This window comes from Xiphophorus couchianus, chromosome 5 (genome assembly GCF_001444195.1).
Source record: "Xiphophorus couchianus chromosome 5, X_couchianus-1.0, whole genome shotgun sequence".
Lineage (NCBI taxonomy): Eukaryota > Metazoa > Chordata > Actinopteri > Cyprinodontiformes > Poeciliidae > Xiphophorus > Xiphophorus couchianus.
The window spans coordinates 31,894,375-31,917,866 of NC_040232.1; the positions used below are offsets into that span (position 1 = coordinate 31,894,375).

At 38.5% G+C, this 23,492-nt stretch overlaps 1 protein-coding gene across 1 annotated transcript; it reads left to right on the forward strand.

The window, feature by feature from the left end:
* Positions 1-1,538: 1,538 nt before the first annotated feature.
* On the forward strand, positions 1,539-20,011 carry shoc2 (SHOC2 leucine rich repeat scaffold protein). The gene is made up of 9 exons (XM_028018075.1): positions 1,539-1,673; positions 7,838-8,905; positions 9,832-9,969; positions 10,108-10,238; positions 10,422-10,610; positions 12,147-12,269; positions 12,940-13,077; positions 15,159-15,276; positions 16,421-20,011. Exons 2-9 carry the CDS (start codon positions 8,203-8,205, stop codon positions 16,627-16,629), a joined length of 1,749 nt encoding a protein of 582 aa, XP_027873876.1. The 5' UTR covers positions 1,539-1,673; positions 7,838-8,202; the 3' UTR covers positions 16,630-20,011.
* Positions 20,012-23,492: the final 3,481 nt, after the last annotated feature.

Consider the following 23,492-nt stretch of genomic DNA (forward strand, 5'->3'; position numbering starts at 1 on the left):
TCAGAAGGAGTAACTTGGTCCGCCAGATGGGTTTTGGGTTTGTTCCTGGATCTGCTCCCAATGGAAGACACCTAGAGAAATCACCATAGGGAAGCATCCAGGAGGGATCTTGCTTGATCTTGGATCCACTTCAATTTAATTTTTTTTCAATATGTAGGAGCAGCTACTCTATTTCCATCCTTGTAAAAGAGACTTTGGTCTCAGTTTTTTGTTGTTGTTTGTTTTGTTGTTGTTGTTGTTGTTTTTAATTTTATTATTATTATTTTTTGACTGGTTAGCTTATGAAGTTTAATAGCAAAAGTAAATACATTTGAATGTCTGAAAAGTAAAAAGTTGTAAAAAAAAAAAAAAGTCTTTAAGAGGGATGGCAAATCTCAGAAGCAGCAAATGCTTTGCTGCAAAAAAAAAAAAAAAAAAAGTCAACAGAATTGCAGGAAATGTGTTGAGAGATGCAAATTAACTTGGAGAAGTCAAACATAAGGCTACCAGGAAACAATTGTCCTGTGGAGCAGACATGTTTGTTGACGAAAATATGATGTCTGTATCTTTTAATATACAAGGCAACGCTCCACTGCATAAATGAAGTATTACAATGCATGGCTAACTAGTGGTGTGGAAGATGAAACAATGGCCTATCCCCTATAAGGACTTTTGGTTTCTTCTTAAACAGATTTAAGAAAGAAATCTCCTTAGACACAGTCTGGGAGGCTTAAGGGTGCTTATTGAAAAAAAAGGGTGCGTATATATGTCACTTTCTTTGTCAGAAATGTTTATGCACCAATTTTATGGTGTTTATTTGTTATTCTCACTTTGAGAGTTCACAACAAACACGTGAGATGGTCCAATTTAGGTGTGCAATAATTCCGCACACTCATAGTTCACTACAAATTATGCGCATAAATTTATTTTCCTGGAGAAAAAAAACCCCTCACTTTTGTTTCTTAAATATTCAGCAATATTTTAATTTCACCAAGAGCACTGGGCTTTTCAATAATAAATTAAATCTTATAAAATACAACTTCGCTCATGATCTTGAAAACATGTTCATTTTAATACAGTGATTTGGATTTCTTAGATATTGGATCAGGGTTTCCTTCAGTGTATTATAAGCCTGGCGGGCCACCAGGCTTGGTATTGTTAATTTATCTTAGTTTTTTTTTTTAATTGTTGCCTTTTTTTAAAACACTTTATAGTTGGTGTTTAGGCATTAATCTTCCAGTCTTCCAATAATGCATAACTACATTTTAAAATTTCCTGTCAAGTTTAAGCATTTTGTGACTGGCGGCTGGATGACAGTCCTAGCACCCCGAGCACCGGGCTTAGCAAGTTTTCTGGGGGAAACCCTGTGCGTGGTAAGTATTTTAGTTGCTACAAACAGAAAATGCAACATTTCCTTATTGGTACAATATGCATTAAGTAAACATTGTGTTCAGTAATATATGATTTTTCACAAGTCTTTTTATTCTCATCAACCGTGTTGATAAATGTTATACCAATTTTATTATCTTATTTTAAAAAGCTGAATATTTGGGTGCATTTGAAGGTCTCGTGATAACATTGGTTCGGCGTAAGGATGACGCAGTTCTGTGATCGGCCGAGGAGGGAGGGGAGCGGAGCAGCAGTGTAGGAAAAGAGGAGGAAGCAGCTAGGATGGCGGAGTCACACCTCTGAAGGTAAACCACTTATTTTACCACAATAACAATAAACGTTTCCATCCTTCCAGCTCAGCTTGGCCGCACTCGTTAGGTGCTAATCTCGCCCTCCTTTTACGAACCTCTGTTTAGCGCTAATGTGTCATTTTTTTTTTGGGTGGCGAATACGAGCGCACTCTTTTGTTCAGCTTCGGAATGGCCGCTGTTTTTTCAGAGTGTTTTCTTTTTTCCCCCCTCTTTTCTTCCTACTTATTTTCTTTAAGGAATCGGTGCTCGGATACGGTGTTGATGCTAGTTCGCATATAGCCATTTAGGTGAGGGCTAGGATTCGGTGTCTCTGCTACCACCACCGGATGCTCTACGACTTGGGTGTCCGCTGTCTGCGCTCACAGCTGGCGGTAGCAGAGATTTCCCCTCTCGGGCGAACTCGCTCTGCGCCCGACAGCCGCTCCGCTCGGGCCTACGCTAAAGAACCACTTAGCTCGAGAGCAGGCTAACCGCTTAGTGTGCAGGGCTAACGTTTCAGACTCGTTGTAACTTGAACATACGTGTGTTTTTGGGGTCATATTGTCACCGGGTGTGATTGTACTGTTCGTCTGTGTAGGAAGGTTGTCGTTGAAGTCCAGCTGGCGGGTTGGGCTACATTGCTCGCTAGCTAACGCCAGCTAACGGTTAGCGGTCTGGCACAACTGACGTTTGCTTTGCTGTTGACGTTTAGCTTCGTTGTGGTTATTTCCTGCCGTGTTGCCAGTGGTTTTGGTAATAGCAGATTTTCTCACGTATTCATTTTCTTTTTCGTCGTTTTCTATGCATTATGGTTTATTCCCCGTGTCTGGTTGGTGAGATGGTATGTTTAACAACACAGCTAAATGAGTGTGGTGAATTGCAACGTAACGTGTAGCATTATTATAGCTCTTAGCGAATTATTACTCTTGTTTCCGTGAGACTACAGCCAACTCTAGTGTCTTTACCTCGCTGTCCTGTTGGGTAAATGATTTAATCTCTAAAGGCGACTTGACTTCTCGACCTGGTAGCTACCGATTTGTCGGTAATCTTTTTCCAAGAATTGCTCATAGAAACAGCTGCCACATCACCTCTGTTTTCCTCCTTTTCTCCCGGGGGCCTGATTATTTCTGGTATCATTGTGACACTCATGGACAGCGGGTGCTGTTGGGTTTCGGGGTTTCATACCTCCAGATCCAGTAACACATAGCCGCACTCAAGATTGTCTGCCTGGCATGTTTAATGTAAATCCAGATTTACGTTGTTTCATTTTTGTGTTGTTTTGGTGCGCGTCTCGTCTGATCACAAAGACAGTAAAACGGATACCAGCAGAGTTGGAGTTGTCTCTAAATGCACTGACATTAGCTGATGGGCCCAAGATATCCTTAATGGAAACTTCATTAGTGTGTGTGGGGAAGTCAAAGTGGCCCTTTATGGTGGTTCTGCGGTAGTGTTGATGGACACACATTAGCTTTTTTTCTTTGAAAAGCTGTATTTGACTTCAAGCCTGATATCTACATCGACTAAGTGGCTTTTCCTACATATTATGAGATACAAGTGCCTGCAAATCTTGTTACTGCTGGATTATTTAAATCTTCATAAGGCGTCGTTCAATATCTTTGGCCAAAAAAAAAACAAAACATTGTATCCTTACACACCTACTGATCCGCCCATACTATTCTGTTTTTGCCCTTTGATTAAAGGGAACATAATTGATCAATCAATTAGCTACAGATCAGTTATGATTGGTTAACGGAGCGCCATATGCTAACAAATAATTATTTGTCTATTATCCTACTTGGTATAAACTAGGGGATTTCACCATCCTCCTGTCAACCAGCAAGTTTAATGAAACATATTTAAGGACATTTGCTTTGAAGCGTATCTTGGTAGAATCCTGTAATTTCTTCATTTTTTACGTAATTCAAATCTACCGTTGTCAAAGAATTTGCTGAACATTCTCAAAGGAAATCAGAAATTGGTATTGGTCAGGCAGAAGTCTGACCGGTACATCTCTGTAGTTGTTTGTGCAACTTATTTCTACTCAGCATAGCAAAGTTGTAGATTAATTTTTTTTCTGCTGTTACTATCCCTTGCCCTCTTCATAGATCATGTTGTTGTTCAGATTTGATGGCTAAATCTCTAAACTCATTCTCGGAGGTGGCGCTGAAGCAATGTCAACACTATTTGGGCCATGTTTGCTTAGCAGCAGTAAGCTGAGGTTATCCTAAGTACACTTAAATTAAAAGATTTTCTTGACCTGTTGTGGAAAAGTACTCCCTTGAACAGGTTTGGTAGCTTTTCAAACGTCCAAAATCTGTTATTAAAGGTCCAACGTAAGATGATAGATGTTGGAACTTATGGCAAGTTTGAGAGTTGCCATCCCAACATTGACTTTAGCCATCTTAAAATTTTTTTGTAGTTCTCTAGATCAGTGGTTCTCAAACTTTTTTCAGTGATGTACCCCCTTAAGAATATATTTTTAGTCAAGTACCCCCTGACATAGGCAAAACATTTTTGGAATTAAAAAGGAGTACAGTGCTGTAAAATCACTGTCTGATTTATTAAAGCCAAACAACTTATATCAGTGAACCTGACAAATACATCCATATTGCAAACATTGCATGGTTAAACAAAAAAGAAAAACAGAAGACGGTGACCACCAGGAAGGTATAAAACCAGTCAAACCGTTTTATTTTAAAGGATATTGAAACTAAATACTGAATATAAAATTCAGTGCATGAACACACATTTATATTTTATCGAACTTTTTACAAAATAATTTTTCCCAAGACTTATTATGAGGAACCTACTGATTTTTTAAAGATATTTTGAAAAGCTTCACGTACCTCCTGTAGTACCTCCACGTACCCCCAGGGGTACGCGTACCCCCATTTGAGAACCACTGCTCTAGATGGCATTATTTCCAAAATGCTTCTTTTAATGAACCTTTAAAATGTTGTGATTGTTTTGGATAACACAGAAAACAGACTATTTATATACAGAGGAAGTGGAGGTAATCTTTCTATATGAAACTGGGGCCTTAACTAATGATTATTTTTACAAAAATATTTTATCATTTACTTTGACGATTAATTGATTAATCAGATACAAAAATTGGCACCTTCTGCAAATTTTTCATTTAATCTCAATCTTTGATGTAGAAATACAGCTAAAGATGAAAATGCACAACCAATGCGGACACGGGTCTGCCGCTGCGAAGAATTAAACTTAACTCACTCTGCAGTTTTAACAAATGGAGCTGGAAGATGTGACCCTCCTCAGCAGCGCTCTGAAGGAGAGCAGCAGACGTAACATCTGTCCGTTTCGGGAAACAAAACCACACACAAAAAAAATAAAATAAAATAAAATCCTTGTAAAAGCGCAGGCCCGGACAGCACAGGGTAAAAAGCTTGCAGAGTTCAATTGATCGGTTTGGATCCGACAGATCCAACTGACTGATGAACCGGCGCAGATTTCTCTATAGATGCAACCAGGAGGAATTTGTGAGGCACTGTACGTTCAGACCGCAGCAGGGGAAGTGCTTGTAATTTAAGTGGAGTCGTTTCATTTAATTTATTATAAGTTATTGGCACCACAGTCAATGGTTTGTGTCACCATGGAGAAAAATTTAGAAAAAGTGCTTTATGTGTGATGGGATCTGGATTCACGGTTCAGCTATGTGAATATTAACTGAACCACATAAAAATGCGGCTAAATAGCCGGGTAAAATTGACGGGTAAAAATAGTACATGACCGATTTTTTTTAAATGAGGGAGAACAAAAAAGTCTAGCGCGACCTCTGATTTGGTTTCAGGTCAAATGAATTTAAATTAATAGAAAATTATAACCTTTTAACAGAACCCCACTGAATATATATCTGTACCAGACATTATTGAGACGTTCCTGGAGTGCCCTTTGGCTTTAACGCACCATCTTTTTAGGGCATTTATTAGCTACTTGGACAAAACATTAGTGCACAAGTCTAAAGATAAAGGACAGACAGACCAAGTCTGCAACCATAAAAGGAAGTGGCTTGCACAGCTACGTTTACATGGTTGCAGCGTTTGGTCTGGCCTGGTTATTCTCACTAAAAGTTACTGACAACTTCGCATGCAGGTATGTTTCCAACAGCCAACTCTCGATTTCACTGAGTTTATTTATGGCAAGAAAAAACAAAAGCAATGGACCGTTTTTCTAATTATTGTTTTTGCAGGATACACTGTGTTGTGTATTGCCATGTAAGGGGTACATCTATCGACTGAACGTTTCTTTCACCCAAAAGGTCATATGACCTAGTGTGGTGTGGACTTTGTGCTTTGAAGGCCTCTTTTAAAGATTACTCTCAGCAGTCTCAACCTTTTCTCTTAGCTCAGATAGATCACAGGCCAAACCTGTTTCTCTCTCTTGTTTTTTTGGGCGGGGGGGTTGCAACAGTTTAGGTGGTTATGGTGCTGGAGACCTTAACTCAGCCATCAAGGCGCAGCAGACTAAAGGAGAGACTAAACGGAGACAGAGCAGAAGAGAGAAACCGTTTTTTTGTAAAGTAGATGTCCATAAGGATGTGTTCCGTCTCACTTTGGAGAGAATCTTGGTGAAATTGTTTTGTTGATTGGAATTAAGCTGTTTTTTCTTGGTCAGATCCAAAGAGGTCTTAATTTGTCATTTATCTGCATATTTAAAACAAAACCAAAAATTGATACTATTTGTTCTATTTAATGTAACTTAAGTGGTGTATTCAACCATCTGGAGATTCACTTTCAGTGCAGTTTTATATTGTGGGTGATGTATTATCAGGATTTAGTTGAGTATATGACAAAATTAATTGTATTGTGGATTTAAAAGGGAGTAAAGTGTAATGACTTCCTCACATGGAAACCCTTGCTACTAACAGCAGATAAAACAGACAAAAATCCTGCTAGCTACAAAATTGAAGAGATTGTTTCTGTTTGGTGATCAACTTCCGTTTTAGCTGATTGAGTTGTTGCTTTCCGCTTTGTGACATCATTTTGCGCCCCATACTACAACAGTTTATTTTCTGACATTTTCCACCCGTCTAATTTTCTACGGGAGCTGGAATCTCTCTGACCAACCGTCACCGTTTACATTTCAAAAGGTTTACCAAATGTGTTGGGCAGTTTCAGGATACGTTTACACGAGACTGCTGGAAACTGCTGGCATTTTTGGATGTTGATTGTAGAAAAGTTCCACATTTAAACGAGATGTAATATTGAAAGTTGTACTAGAATAAGGTATTTTTAATGACTGAGCCATCTAGTTTGCCATTCTTTCTTCCAAATAGACACAGTGGTTTCCACAATTGTTTCAAAGTCCTGCTACTGATAATGATTTGATACTGATGTGTTAAAATATTAAGTTTGCTTTATTTAAAACCAATACCAAAGTATAACTTCACAAGATGCTCAATATTGGTTATATGACTGTTTTAAATATTTTTTTATATAAGAGTTGTCATAAAATTTCTTTATTGTTCTGGTAATATTATGACATTCTGATGTACAACTTCTGATGTTGTTATGGCCTTAGAATAATATGTTGGGTTTTTTTCTCGCATTATGACTTAATTCTCATGATATGAATTTATTGTCATATTATTATTATTATTATTGCATTATTTTGACTTCCTGTCGTATGACTTTATTTTGTTAACATTCCGACTTTTTCACATACTATTACAACTTTATTCTCATAATTTTCAGAGTTTATTTTCATTTTATGATGACTCGTATTATTTTAACGTATTGCCATATGGCTTTATTCTCATAAAAAGTTTTTTCTTGCAATATTATGACATTGTTCTTGTAATATTTTCACTTTACTTTTGTAATTGTATTTAATTTTTTACTTCACTCAGTAACGGCGGCCATACTGAAGGGTGTTGTTAGTGAGTGCATTCGCTCGACCTGAACGCGAAAAAAATATTGGCTTTTTTTTTTTTTAAGACAACCCAAAGTAGGGCAGATCTTTTAATGAATAACTAATATCAGCTGGCAGTTCAGTTGAAGCTGGTCATATTTTAGGCAGTGGTTTGCTTCTGTAAAATCTACCAGAAAGGTTAGAGATCATCAATCAGGCACAGATGCATTTGTACTGAATCTGATATGTTAGGGATGTTTATAAAACAGCATTGCATTAACATAGTATATGTTTTTCTCCAACAGTGTTTTTCGGAGGGATTAAAGAATCGTCGGTGCGTCCTGCAACCTGAAGCAACTTCAAACTAAGGAACCTGGGATTGTGTGCAGTTTAAAGACTCAAGCATGTGTCCCGTGGATGCCACAGGTCACTTGCTTCACAGGCTAATTTCTCCCATTCCACTTTAGCAAAGGAGCATCTAAAAGGCAGAAAATAAAACTTTGGGTCTGGAGGCCGTTATTCCGAGGGTAATTGTAAATGTGTCGGCCTACATGGGGATGTTTATTTCGAAAGCTACCTTGACTGTGTGCGTCCCTTTGTTTCTTAATAAGTAACCTAGCAAGAGAGCGAGTCCCATGCACATCTCTGCTGGGTTGCTGATAGTGTCAACATGAGTAGTACTTTAGGCAAAGACAAAGATTCAAAAGAAAAGGACCCCAAAGGCGGTCCGGCTGGAAAAGAAAGGGAAAAAGAGGCCAAGACTTTATCCAGCTTAGTCAAAGATGGTGGTAAAGAAACAAAGACCAAAGGGAAAGACGCCAAAGAAGGAAAGAAGGACACGAGCAGCTCGACGCCGGGTGTTGCCTTCTCTGTTGACAACACGATAAAGCGGCCAAACCCAGCACAAGGTACACGCAAGAAATCCAGCAACGCGGAGGTCATCAAGGAGCTCAATAAATGTCGGGAGGAGAACTCTACGAGACTGGATCTGTCCAAGCGGTCCATTCACATGCTGCCCACTGCTATTAAGGAGTTGACTCAGTTGACAGAACTCTATTTATACAGCAACAAGCTGCAGAGCCTACCGGCGGAGCTGGGCTGTCTGTCGGAGCTGGTCACTTTAGCCCTCAGCGAGAACTCCCTTACCAGTCTGCCCGACTCCCTGGACTCACTGAAGATGCTCCGGATGCTCGACCTCCGGCACAACAAGCTCCGAGAGATACCGCCCGTCGTCTACCGGCTGACGTCTTTGACCACGCTGTACCTGCGCTTCAACCGCATCACCACGGTGGAGAAGGACATCCGCAACCTGTCCAAGCTCACCATGCTGAGCATCCGGGAGAACAAGATTAAACAGCTACCAGCAGAAATAGGTAGGTGTGACCGATGGGAAAGGACGGGGGGAAAAAAACAACTCTGGATTTCAGACTCTTTAACATATGTAGACATGTGTGCCATAAATTTTGACTTCATTTCTTTTAAAGGAACAACAATCTGTCAATTTGAGTGACGTAAAGTGTTGAATTATGAAATAAAAATGTTTTTATCATGAATTTTACCTAAATCTTTCTGGCTATATTATTCAGCAGTGTTTTTTGTTGTTCTTTTTATCCTGTGAATCTGGATAACATAATTGTATGACGGTGCATTAGGGCCAGTCTAAGTCATAAGAATAAACTCAGAATTTTACGACAAGTAGTCATTATATTAGCAACAAAGACATAATATTACCAGAAGAAAGTCATACAATTACAAGAAAGAGGTTCTTAAAGGGAGAAAAGCTTCAGTAGAATTTTCAACATCTGACATGACAGTCATCTATTCTATGATTCTTTCTTCCAAATAGACACAGTAGTTTGCACAATCGTTTCAAAGTCCTGCTACTGATTGTCATTTGCTGCTGATGTGACATTACTCTTTTTAAATTTAAAAAAATTATTTTTCCTGTAGGAGTTATGAAATGACTACTTCCTTCTACTAATATTACAACTTTTTCAACCTTATTGTCACATGACTCTATTCTTCTGGAATTATTGCGACTTTATTGTCATAACATTGACTTTTTGTTGTACGACTTATTGTCATATTATGAGCTTATTCTTGTATGATTACGACTATATTGTCATAGCATTTAGACTTACTGTTGTACAAATTTATTATCGTAACATTATGTCTTCTCGTTATTAACTTTTTTTTTTCTTAGCCCTTCCCTAACACTCTGTCGTGTGATTGCGATTTTTGCCGTTGTATTGTTGGCAGTGTCTGATTCGACCTCCCATGTTTGTGGATTTTTCTGCAGGGGAGCTCTGCAACCTCATTACTCTGGATGTTGCCCATAATCAGTTGGAACATCTACCAAAGGAGATTGGAAATTGCACACAAATAACCAACCTTGACCTGCAGCACAACGAGCTCTTGGACCTCCCAGAGACTATAGGTAAGTAAGTGTGGCACTTGGGTACATTTTAGACTTTTATTTAATGCAAGATATAATTTATTCTGTGTATGTTTTTTTATTTATTATTATTATTTTTACAAATACAAGTCTTAATAAAGCGTTTGTTGGCTTTTTCAGGCAATTTGGCAAGCATAAATCGTTTAGGACTGCGATATAACCGATTGTCAGCCATCCCCAAGTCATTAGCCAAATGTCGAGAGCTGGAGGAGCTTAACCTCGAAAACAACAACATTTCAGTATTGCCAGAGGTAAGACAGGTAGAGGTTTTTACCCCTAAAATGAATATGAAAGTGTTGCTCCAACCGTGTTGAGAGGATGTCTACGTATGGATATATATTAAAGCCTTAGCTACTCTGCTGCTACATGTCTTCATCAGTTTCTTTGCGTTTTACTGCTGCGTCATCTAATTTTTCTGTGTTCTTGTATGGCAGGGCCTGCTGTCGAGTTTGCTAAATTTGACGAGTCTCACACTGGCGAGGAACTGCTTCCAGTCGTACCCTGTGGGCGGACCCTCCCAGTTCTCCACCATTTACACCCTCAACATGGAGCACAACCGTATCAACAAGATCCCATTCGGTATCTTCTCCAGGGCCAAAGTGTTGAGCAAGCTTAACATGAAGGTATCTTGGTCTTTCCGCTCAACTTTAGTTGTGAGATTTATTTAAAGAAAAAACACAATGTCAATAATGTTGCAGTGTTAGTTTGTAACAGACTTTTTCTGATATTTATATTTCATACTAGATAATGGGAATGATCATTATTACTTATAGTCATTAGAAGAAAAAGACACAACAATTCTGTGGTTCCACACAATAGAACTTAGTAAAAATGACTTCTAAAACTCCTGATTTTATACTTTATCACATTTATTAGTGTATTCTGTTAGCAGCACCTGCCTGCTAATTTGTCTCCTAAATTATATTAACTGTGTTTTTTTTAAGCTTTGATTTTATTTGAGAAATTTCTTGCTTTTCAACATTGAAGTTTGTAAAAATCGTAGAATTGAATGTGTATGTTAATTTCCTCTTATCTGATTAAAAACGTCTCCATGATTCAGAGCCTTTAGCTGCAACAGGAGACTAAACCTGAAGCATTTCATAGAAATTGGATCAATATTTCTTGTTTTGACATTAAGCAGTTTACAATTTGTTCATTTCAAATTTACATTTTTATAACTGGACTACTTATATTGTCTTTTAATTTACCAGTATTGCCTAAAAACTAATACAATAAATAAATAACAGTAGACTTTGATGTAGTTTTTTGATAGAGAATATTATTGCATCTTTATCCAGTAATTGTAGCTTCTCTTTTCATTTTCCAAAACACTAGGGGGCAGTGTGCACCCTAATAATAGTGTGTAATAGAGTACAGTGATTTACTGATTGCTAAATGCTCAATTCAGAGCAGCAGTATTGAGCTTCCACATCCATCATATAGCTCTAAATGAAGCCTTTTAGATTGACTACATACGCAGAGATAGGAAAGATCTGCAATATTGTGCCCTGGCATTATATATTGTTCCCTCAAAATTGATAAAATAATAAATGTTCTTGACATGTTCAACTTTTTTTTTCTTTTAAACAAAGTAAATTATATTAGCCTCTAAGACAGGGGTGGGCAATCCTGGTCCTCGAGGGCCGGTGTCCTGCAAATCTTAGATGTCTCCCTGGTCCAACACACTTGAATCCAATAACTGAATCACCTCCTAAGTGCAGTCAGGTTCTCCAGAGTCCTGCTAATGACCTCATTATTTGACTCAGGTGTGCTGAAGTAGAGATGCATCTAAAAGTTGCAGGAGACCGGCCCTCGAGGCCTGGAGTTGCCCACCCCTGCTCTAAGATAATTCTTCAAAACCTTGGGATAAAATTCAAGGTTGATTAGATTTTGCATTTTGGGAAAAAACACGTATTTAACAGTTTGATTGTTATATGAAGAAAAACTTTCTTTTAACCTATGAAAATGAAGATTGTATGAAAATTACTCTAACATGTTTTGCGCGTGGTTTTATTTTGTAAAAAATATTTCACTTGAAAGCATTTCCTTTTAGCTGCAGGTAGCATATATGCTAAAATATTTGAGTCTGCACATCTTCTTCCCTGCTGTTCTTTTGCATTTTGTATGGGTATTAAACAAAATATCCTTTCCTCCCACAGGACAACCAGCTAACGGCGCTGCCGTTGGATTTCGGTACATGGACTAGCATGGTTGAACTTAACCTGGCCACTAATCAGCTAAATAAAATCCCAGAAGACATCTGTGGGCTTATGTCTCTAGAGGTGCGTCTGAAACTTGAACTTGTCCTGTAAGCTATAAATTATGCACCCTATAATCAAGTGGAATTTTACAGTATTTTGCTAATGATGTATTTCAACAACTGTGACATTTGTCCTCAGTTTTTCACCTCCAGGAGTCAAGTTAAAGTTTTCATTGTTCAAACTTGAAACAATTTTTGAATATACAGTTAAAACCAGAAGCTTGCATGCACTGAATAAAAAGACAAAAAAATGTCATAAATCTGTGTATGAATCTCGATTAAAATTCAGTAATAACAGGGGTGTCAAACTCTTGTCTAAAACAAGAGGTGTTTGGTCTGATTTATCTTCAGACTGAGAGAAAAAACAGGTGCATCAGTCATACATACGTATGTAAACATCTGGTTCCAACTGTATGCTTAGTCTCAGGCAAAGATATTCACACCTCTTGAACATTTTCCTAATTTCTCATGTTGCAACCACAGATTTCAATGGATTTTATGCGATTTAACAAACTGGTGCAGGAAAGTAATGTGAAAGAAGAATAAATACAAACAAAATGTGTGGTGTGCATTTGTAGTTGGCCTCAAAACTTTGTTCTTGATTAAGATTAATTTGTAATAACCATAGAAATGTGTTCCAGACTGTCACCTAATGTCGATTGTCCATTTGAATTCCCTTCCTTGTCTTGTAGGTATTAATACTTTCCAATAATCTTCTGAAGAAGCTACCGCACGGTATTGGAAGTTTGAGAAAGTTACGAGAACTTGACTTGGAGGAAAACAAGCTAGAGTGTCTACCACATGAAATCGCTTACCTTAAAGATTTACAGGTAACTTTTTCAGATTTACCTTTTTTTCACCCTCGTTTCATTTACTTTGCAGTAAGTTTTTGGCTTATTTATGTAAACACTACTAGATACAAAGCAATTAAAATCAACACATTGTTGACTATTGTTGAGAATAAATAATTCAGTGTTTTCCTTCTATCTCTTTTAGCTAGTTGCTAAGCTAAACTTAAAGGAAATCGCATATAAGGAAATACAAATGAGTTCTGGGTTAAGGGATTGACACATTAGGTAACGCTCTCTTTGGGGCGTAGCTCAGAGAGACAAAGGGAATGAGAAACTTCTTGTGGGATGCCGTATTTTCAGCTAGCCCTTATGGATAGCATGAATTATGGACCAGCTGTATTTTGGTATTAATAAATGGAATTCATGAATTCAACTCACTGACTCTTCTTCAACCTCATACATCACGAACTTAGCATGGAGAACGAATAATTCTCCACACCATCAATACCTGATGTGTCTTGAGAACACTCACAGTTTTTGAAGGCGCTGGTGTGTTGAGGTTAGAGCTCTGTGGGGGTCGCACCATCTGCTGCAGCACTGCTTGTGCTTTTCACGGAAGGTAGAAAACACATACACATACAGGCATGACTCTGCCTGTATGTGTAGGCTGGTTGCCATGATCCAGAATAAATGTGGAGCAGTTTGGACTACACTGCACGGCAGATGCATTGGAAAGGCATTTCTATCTGGTTTCAGTCATTTCCAGTTTAAACTCTTCCACAAGTCACGTTTTAATGTATATAGTTTGTAATTTTCTTTGTGACTGTAACGTTAAAGACTGGCCTCTCAATGTGCTTTGTAGTGTTTCAAATACATTAATCTGGTCAACTAACAATAGAGACAAATCAAGTAAATACTTATGCTTGTAGGTGACTCTGAAGGTATTGAGTAAGCACATCAATCAAAATCACTTTAAGGGATATAAACAGGTAATGGTTAGAATGTTTCGCAGCATTTGTGTTCAAAGATGCATGATCAAGTATAACCTCTGGAGTTTGTGTACCGTTAACCGCTTTTGAAGTTTGGATGGAACAGATTGCTGAAGCCATCTGTATCTCTGCTTTGCTGTCCTTTTGGTACAAATTTGAATTAATGAAGAAAGTTTTCTAAATTAAAGGTTTGTAAGAGATGCAACTTTTCATACAGTTACATGAAACTAAATAAGCTGCAAAGTATGATTGCTTTGATGAAATTAGTTTTATTTCAGAAAAATAATGGCTTGTATCGTGTGTCCACATCCTTAAAAAGTCTGAAATTCAGATATCTAAAATTAAGGCCTTAAAATGCCATAAATTCATTAGAAAATATGTTATGTGTTCTTAAATACATTATAAACATGTCTGAACTTTTGTTGCGGCCGGAGTGTTCTTGTGTAGTAGTAAAATGTAGTTTAATTTTCTTTTGGGACATTTCTGTCAGGCAAAAGTCTGTCTGCATTACGCTCTCTGACTCAAGAGCGTAGACTACCGCTAGCCAGTTGCTAATAAACCCTTGCTAGCTAGCTTGCTTGCGCATGTCTTTGTAAATGTAAATTATGTCAAGATGGGTGAAAGATGTTTGTCTTTGCCAATGGCTCACTTCTGTTGCCAACCTGTATGACGCAACGTTGTACGACGCCGCTTTTCTGTTGTGTTGCAAGTCTTAAAAATACTTACATTTGATTTGGTGATACCTGCACAAACCCTGCAGGTGTGAAAACACTGGTTACTCACTGGTTCTGGCTGGTATGGTATGGCGTTTAAACCATAACCCTCTGGGAATAATGGTAATGGCTTTAACTCTGTTACAATTTCCATAACGAAGAGTGTTGTCACAGTTTGGTAGTGCTCACATATAATGTGTGTACGAACAGAAAGACGACAGATTTTTGAGTTTCCAGCCATCTGATCACCAACCATGTCCATCTGAAAATCAGCTGGTTGACAGTTTCTTAATAATAGTTCAATCAGTACCGAGCTTTACTGCAGTGGTCAAAATTGATTTGTAAATCTTTCCACATTGATATGTTTTTTGTGCTGACATTGCATCGCTGCTTAAATGTCTTTTTTTTTTTCTTTCAGAAATTGGTGTTGACTAATAATCAGCTGACTACGCTACCAAGAGGCATTGGTCACCTCACCAACCTGACTCACCTTGGTTTGGGAGAGAACCTGCTGCAACACCTTCCTGAGGAAATCGGTCAGTGTCTAACATTACTGCGAACATGTTATAAATCTTAAAACATTGTGAAACAATTAGGCAACCTCTTAAGACACACCACAAGTTCAGCTTTGTGATATTTTCGGCAAACATTAGGTCAATAAGGCCAAACTGTGATCCAGAATTTTCAGGGTCAATGTTTTAGAGTTAAGTATCCAATATGTTATTAAACAGGAAAGCCCGTGCATCCTTAAAAAGTCTTAATTTAAATATGTTAATCATAAGTCTTAAATTTTGTCGCGGCAGGACTATTTTATCTCGTATGTTCTATGTTTTTTATTTTTCTAGCGGGAGTTTTCTGTGAAGCAAGGTTTCAGTCAAACATACACATGTTCATTACAATGCCACTTGAGGCGGTTGATTATACCACTAACTAGCTGCTAATAAGACTTTGCTAGCTAGCTAGCTTTTTTGCATCAATCATTGGTAAATGTAAATGATGTCAGGTTGGCTGGACGACGTTCGTCTTTTCCATTGACTCACTTCTGTTGCTGACCAGTTACGTGCGTAAACAAGCTTAGCATTACTACATAACAGAGATTTTCTTTAGTACATTTCTGTTGGAATACAACTCTTAAATATCATTCATAATGGTCTTTAAAAGTCTTAAATTTGAGTTAGTGAAACCTGAAGAAACTGTGTATTGCTAAATAATTCAGGGTGACTGCACATCCTTAAAAAGCCTTAAATTCATTTATATGAAATTAAGGCCTTAAATGCCTTAAAGTAATTGAAAACAATAAGTTGACCACAGTAACACAGTCGTAAAGTTTGTTGTGGCAGGACTATTTATTTGATATTTTGTATGAAATCTGAGTATATTGTATGAGTTGCGCGTCCTGTCACTAAAGGTGACAATTGTGGCTACCACTAACTAGCTGCTAATACGCTCTTGCTAGCTAGCTTTGTGTTTTTTTTTTTCTTTACATCTATTTGTCTCCAGTTGTCTTCGTCATTGGCTCGCTTCAGTTGCCAACCCATGCGTCTTATTTGCGATTTTTCTTTGGTACATCTCTGTCGTGACACAGGTCTTATATTTTATTCATAGTGGTCTTAGAGTCTGACATTTGAGTTGATGAAACTTGCAGAAATCCCACCATCACTGCCCTTCGTTTGCTCCCAGGCACACTGGAGAATCTGGAGGAACTGTACCTCAACGACAACCCCCACCTGCACAGCCTCCCGTTTGAGCTGGCTCTCTGCAGCAAGCTGTCCATCATGAGCATCGAGAACTGTCCCCTCACCCACCTGCCGGCCCAGATCGTTGCGGGAGGCCCTTCTTTCATCATCCAGTTCCTAAAGATGCAGGGACCATACCGTGCCATGGTCTGAGCCAAGAGCAGCTCCAAAACCCTTCGGCTTTACTCCGCACCCCTTCCCCTGCCTGCCCTCCCATTATGTGCATCATACACTGTAAAGAAAAACAAACTCGCTACAATCAGTGTTGGGGGCGAGGGAGGGGAGTGAGAGGCGCACATTAACATCGGGGGAGGGAGGCGCTCAAGGGTTGCATTTTGTTCTCAGTCCTCTGGCAGAAATGGAAGCAAAACCTTTGGAGACTTTTGTGTTCCTCCGGAGTCGGTCCCGGTCATTTATGACGCCCTCTGTTCCCCTCAGCCACCAAAAACCCACTCAACTTTTCATTCCGAATCGTGAAACGAGAAAATTCCCCCTCTCCTCGACGTGTTTTGCCAAAACTGAAGGTATATAAAGTTTAATATATCGAGTGACTGTGAGCTCTGAGGCAAGTCCTTCCGCTTTTTAAATCATAATCCCCATTGCCAATATATTTACAGTAATTACAGCATCTAATATGTGAGCAAGGTTACAATTGTATGCAAAAACACAAAAAGCAAGTCTTTGGAACTTCTCATTTACTGCTGCTGCTGCTGTAATTTTAAACTCTGTCATCTTATACTTTTGCTTTTTTTTTTTTTACGTAATCTTTCCTGGTCATAACTTATGTTAATTGTTTCTTGACCCAAAAGAACAAAGGTCTAATGTTTTTTTCTTCTGTTTGTTTTAAAAACTGTGCCTATGTTTAGAGTGATCCGGTGGCTCATTTCTAAACACGATTCTCCATGACATACAAAGACATAAATTATTTCAATAGTGTTTTTATTACTACTGTTTTTAGTAATTTTTTTTTCTTTGTTTATGGGTTATTGTTTTTTTTAAGTGTACCCGTTGCATCATTCTGTCATGCAAGCGATATCAGTTGTAAAATATGAAGATCGTTTTTAACAAATAGCAGCAGTAGGTGTTCAGCATTGAGCTAGTCTTTGTATACATATGATAAATGCCAATTCTACATGTCTGCAGAGAGGGTGAGGCGAGGGTGGGTCTATGGGGGGCATCTTGGGACTTTTCGTTGCCCCCCACCCCAATGAGGAGCATCGGAGGCAGCTCCTGCTAGGTATTGGGAGGGAGGAAGGGGTTGAGGGCTCATGAAATATAAATAGGCGTTGGGGATAAATAATAGATGTTTTATACATTTATACAATTTCTGGTTGTTGCCTTGGGTGAAATTTTTAGTTCATGTTTACTTGTTTGATATCTCCAGTGTTGAACTTAATGGCCGTCATCCAGTTGATCACCGACCAACATATCAAGCGTTATTGAAAAAAAAAAATTTTTCTGAGTCTCTGGAGCAACTTGGCGAGTGTCGGAGCTTCACAACGATTTGATAATAAAACATTGACAGGTAATTCCTCCGTGACACTTCTTTTTTTCTTTTTTTTTCCTCTCTGAAACTTTTTTCTTTTTGTTTAACAGGGTGTCATGATCTTAAACACACAACTGAAACTACTCCCTTGACTTGTATCCATTTCTGATTATTTAAAGATATATCATTTGTGCCACACTGTCCCAGCAATGCTGCTGCTTTCATGCACTTTTTTTTGTTTTTTTAAGATATTGGCATCCTTTGTATTGAAGCGGGCACACAAAAAGACCCTCTCTCTGACCTTGGGGGCATTCTCTTCTTTCTTTTTTTTAAACAGTTTATCATGTAAATTTGTATCAATCAAATATAAATGTTGAGTTTGGCAGTCTCAGAATTTACAAGTAACTTTGGTGAAATTTAACCCTGTCGATTTTATTAAAGAAGCTTTCTTTTGTCTTGGTCTGTAAAAGTATTTTTAAAAACTTCCATATTCTGCTTTCGTCATTGCTTGAAAAATGGCTTCTTGCAAGTTAAAAGGAACGTTGTTCATTTTTAAATAAATTTTGATTGTTTTCTTTTCTAAACGATTAAATGTATATTAAGTTAGTAATTTTTTTTTTCTTCCGTTTTTCAAGTGACTGTACATTAAAAAAAAAAAGTCCCTACAAAAGGTCATTATCTGGATACGTTTTTCCTCCCCGGTTCATCGAGTCGTAATTCGATTTTTCGTGTTGGGAGGTTCGGGTCCACTTTCCTCGAGCTCCTCGACTGGTTGCGTCAAATCTGTGGAAAGGAAAAACAATGAGACGCTGCTTCTAATTTACCAGCAGAACCTGTTGCTGCTCTTCATTGACTCAAACAAACACAGATCAGGCCGGCGGAGGAGACGGGACAAAACATCCGATACCGAGGAACCGGCCGCTTTGAATTGTTCTTTTTTCTTTTTTTTTTTCTACGTCGGGCCTCGGTGGGTTACACAGATCAAATTGTTCGGACATGAAGCAACACAACAAAAGGTGCATATTTGAGCTCAAACGCAGTTCTAATACAAGACTGCCGGGGGGCGGGGGGAAGACGGAACCGTTGTAAAAAGGGCTTTCTGTGTTCACGCTCAACAACACCAGAGGCATTGCATTCCTGGGTTTTATATAAAAGCTTTGGGAGTTTCTTCTCTCTTTGTGTGTATTTTACTTTACGCTGTGTGTGGGGCGGGGAGGGGAAGATGCCTTCAAGTACTCAACAGTGAGATGTGCATTAGGTGTGCAGCGTGACTGCTGCGACCCGTTTTTACATTCTCTTTATCTTTTCACCTTTCTTTTGTTATTTTTCCGCGTCATGTCGCAACACGCCGGCGCACGCAGACCCGGGACGGCTGGAGAGGAGTCGGATTGATCGAGTCATTTGTCCGACAGTAGAACGTAGTTCACCGGTCTGTCCAAAATGAGTTGAGTGTGTTTTTCCTTTTCCTACTGAATCAGTCATTTTGCTCATTCTGCTTTGCTTCTGGTTCCTGCACCGTGCAACTTCGTGATTCCTCGCCTGGTTCCTTTGTACAGGCAACAAAGCATGTGGGAACACACCTGACATGGTCCGTCCGTCTGTCCGGGTTACAATCAGGCCTTGTTGCTTAGTGGCTATTTGGTGTTGCCTGCAAATGCTCCCTTTTTGTATATCGCAAAGGGTCTGGAAGCATTGTGTGCCAATGCTTTTCCTACTTAATCTGCATTGACGAGCAGCCTTAATGGTCTTTTTTTATGTGTTTGGCTAATTCTCGTGTCTATGGCCACTGACTGTACTTGATGACAAGCAACTGGTCGTTACAATGTAAATTAGATTCTAGTTTTCCTCTGTCTTATTTTTTTGTTTTGTTTTTCTTTTACTCTGTACAGTAATCTGTAGACTCGGTATTACAAAATCTGTTATGTGAAGAGTTTTATAAGAAGACAAAGACTGCATTGGAAGATAATGCCAATATGCTCCGAGGTGGATGTGCATTAAGCTTATGTTTCACGCGTCTGTGGCATTAAAGGGGAATTCCACCAAAACTGACTTGCATCGTTGTTTTGTGAGAGGCTATTTTTGTCAACAGATGTTTTTGTTATGGGGCGTTCATTTCAAAAACATCTGCTGGCACTTTTAATAGTCAAATTGATATGTTTTTTTATTTATTTTTTGGACGAAAGGCAGATTTACTTTTACAATAATTCATATTTATTTATATTTATGCAATATTTTCACTATAATGCTTTGCTTCATGCCGTTGTACAATTTGTTTTAGGTGTATTTCAGTGTGAAAAAAGAAAGGCGTGGGGATAGAAAGCTAACAAGGAGAGAGAATACAATAAATGCTTTTTGGGAATCTGTCTACACCTGCGGAAAGACAGGAACAAAACACAACGAAACAGGAAAAACAGCCACAAACAGTTTATATAATGATGTCAGTGAAAGGCACACAGTACTAATGTATTTAATGGCAATCTCTGTTATCTACTTAAAGCAGAGTTTATAAAACTTTAATCAAAAGTACAAACTCAAATTGTAAAATGCCACCATACTGACCACTTTAAAACCAAATCAATATTGAAAATGTATTTTTTATTGGCATGACAAAAAACTTAAAACTCCCAGAGAGAGAAAATAAAAGTCCCCCCTAAAATTTACCTTCAAAGCCAATACAGTTGCAGTGATTAAAATTACATCTCAAAAAATTTGAATGTTGTGAAAAAAAATCCAGTATTTTTATCACTTATTTCAGAAAGTGGGAAAAAAAACTGCAGATTGGACAAATGTCCAGACAACAGTCACTTATGTCCACAAAAGGGCTTTGCTAAAGAAGCTGGTTGTTCAAAGTGCTGTATCCAAACATATTTGGAGAAAGTTGAGTGGAAGGTTAAAGCGTGATGGGAAAAGTGACACCAGCAGTAGGAAGAACCACAGCACTGACACGATTGTCAAGCAAAATCGATTCAAAAAGCTCCGAAAGATTCCACTGAGGTTGGAGTCAGCGCATCAAGAACCGCCATGCACTGACGATCCGACACATGAATGAATTCATTGAGCTAAGGGGGGAAAATAGCACTGGACTGTTGCTCAATGATTCAAGGTTTTCTTTTTTTTTTTTTTTTAATGGTAGAAGTAAAGTTTGAGTTTCTATTGGAAATCAAGGTCCCAGAGTCTGGAGGGAGTGTTGTCAACAGGACCCAGCAATGCAGATGACCTGAAGGCTAAAGCAGCCTGGGTTTCCATTACACCTCAGCAGAGCCATGCCGGGCCGTAATAATGCAGCGATTCATGCAAAGAAAAAAAAAAAAGAGCCCCAACGAAGCATACCAAGAAATTAGCAATAGACGTGAAGTTGATCTGTTATTTAATATTGTCATTTTCTGAGATTATAAATTTCACTTTTTCTTTATTTGTAATGATGATCAAAATTACAATAAATAAATATCGGAAATATTTCAATCTTTGCGATGACTGAAATGACAAAAAAAATATCTAACATTATTTGAGGCGTACCTGCATGTTTACCGACAGTGACGAGTATCAGAAACTTTCCAGGCGAACACCGCCCCCTGCTGGCCAATTGAAATTTCTCTGAAGGTTGACAGGGCGCAGTTCTTCCGGCATAAATAACAGCACGTTTCCTGTCCATTTGATATTTTAATCACCAAGAAGCCCTTTTGAAACTCGTTTAAGAAAACCAGACAGAGAGATTATTTAAATATGTTTTCTGATTCGTGGGCCGTTTGTTCTTATCAATAAAGAGGGACGGCGGGGAGAGGGTGGGAACAAAACAAACTGTTCGACCTTCACTTCCTTCTCCTGTAGCGTTTCTTTATTTCCCCCGGAACTGAGCTGGGTAGCGTGCTGCCGCACTTCAGCGGCTCTGGTTGGAGACGGCAGGTGTCACTGTATCCTTGCGCTTTAGTGTGCGCCTCCACGCGCGTCAACCAGCGCCTCGACACGCGAGTGCTTGTCCACAAACAGCCCGTCACGCGGCGGCTTCTAAACACAGAGAACCGAGAAACATCCTGGGATTCATCAGCCTGAGTTCATCTCCCCACCCCCTCTCGTGTTTAATGTTGTGGGCGACCTGAGCTAAAAGCCTCCCTATCACATTGGTGAAATACTTTCTGGTTTATGGCAGCAGCGGTTCATCAGAGAGGCGGTTGAATTGCTAATAACCCATTAAAAGCTGTGTTTTCAGCCTTGCTCTGAGCGGGGACAGCAGGGGTCGGCGCGGAACACCTCTCAGTTTCCGTGGGAACAGGTGTGTTGTGTGTGTGTGTGACGTCACGTCGTCGCGCCCAAAAAAAAAAAAAAAAGTTGCTGTGAGCGTAAATTTGAAGCAGATATCTTAACACCAGTTAGTTATGACCGAAGACGACAGTCTTAATTCATAAATGTTGACTACATTTAGAATGCGTTAGATACTAATTAATAGAAATTACATTAAATATTAGATGATTTAGCAACTGGACTTCACAATAGTCTACTACTTTTGGTAAGCAATGCTGCAATTGTGAGACCCAGAGTTAGGCCCCAAAGTACTCATACCCTTTGCAGATTTCAATGAAAAAGTGTATAAACATTTTTTTTTTTATCAAAGTCTTTGAATTAAATTGAAATGAGATCAGCATATCTCAAATTATAATACAACTATGATAAAAGAAGTGTCAATTTAAAAAAATATTTACATTTGAATAAAAAGGACATGTTGAATATTACTTTCTTCTACATTCAAGCAGAATTTCTTTGTTATCATCGCAGTAATTACAGCCTTCTATTGGTAACCAGTTTTTTGTTTAGATTTTTTTGCACGTTTCCACCGATATTTTTACGTTTCATAAAATTGACGTTTTTGAATCCTCCACCGATTCTCTGTCCTTATGGAGTCTGTCGGATTCATATTGTGCCGTTCTTTTAGTTTCTGTAAAAGTACAAACCAGCAACAGTTGCTTGGTCAGCTTCCTTAGAATGGCTGACTGATATAAAAACTTACACAACGGAAACCTTCAACCTAAAAAAAAACAAAAGTAAATATACAGTAAACAAAGAAAATGCTCAGGCAGAGATAGTAGTCAGCTAAAAATGTTGTTAGCATAAACAACCTCTTTAACTCTAACTATAATTAAAATGGTAATATTGACTATATCTGTCTATATCTGCTGAGTAGAAAAAACACAAGTGATAGCAAGAACTGCATTCTATTAAAAGGGCGTTTTGCCATTTTGTTAATGAAATGCCTTTTTGCTGTCAGAGCAGACAAGATGATAAAAATCTAAATTAGCTCAAAATAATTACTTTTATAAACCAAGATATTCAGAATACCAATTTGATCACAAAACCCATCAGCAGCGGCAGACCAGGTTCCTCTCCTCTTAGATTAGACCAGCTAACTAAGTGTACAATATGCACAGGCTCACCATACCAACAGTAATTAGCTGGCGACTGAGCACAGGAAGAATATCCAATTGAGTTTTCATATTTACTCAAAGATTTAAAATCAAGATTCAAGCTTACAACATAA

Coding starts and splice junctions, on each gene's coding strand:
- shoc2 (XM_028018075.1), top strand. CDS start 8,203: ATGAGTAGTACTTTAGGCAAAGACAAAGATTCAAAAGAAAAGGACCCC. Junction 8,906..9,831: donor ACAGCTACCAGCAGAAATAG/GTAGGTGTGACC, acceptor ATTTTTCTGCAG/GGGAGCTCTGCAACCTCATT. Junction 10,239..10,421: donor ACATTTCAGTATTGCCAGAG/GTAAGACAGGTA, acceptor CTTGTATGGCAG/GGCCTGCTGTCGAGTTTGCT.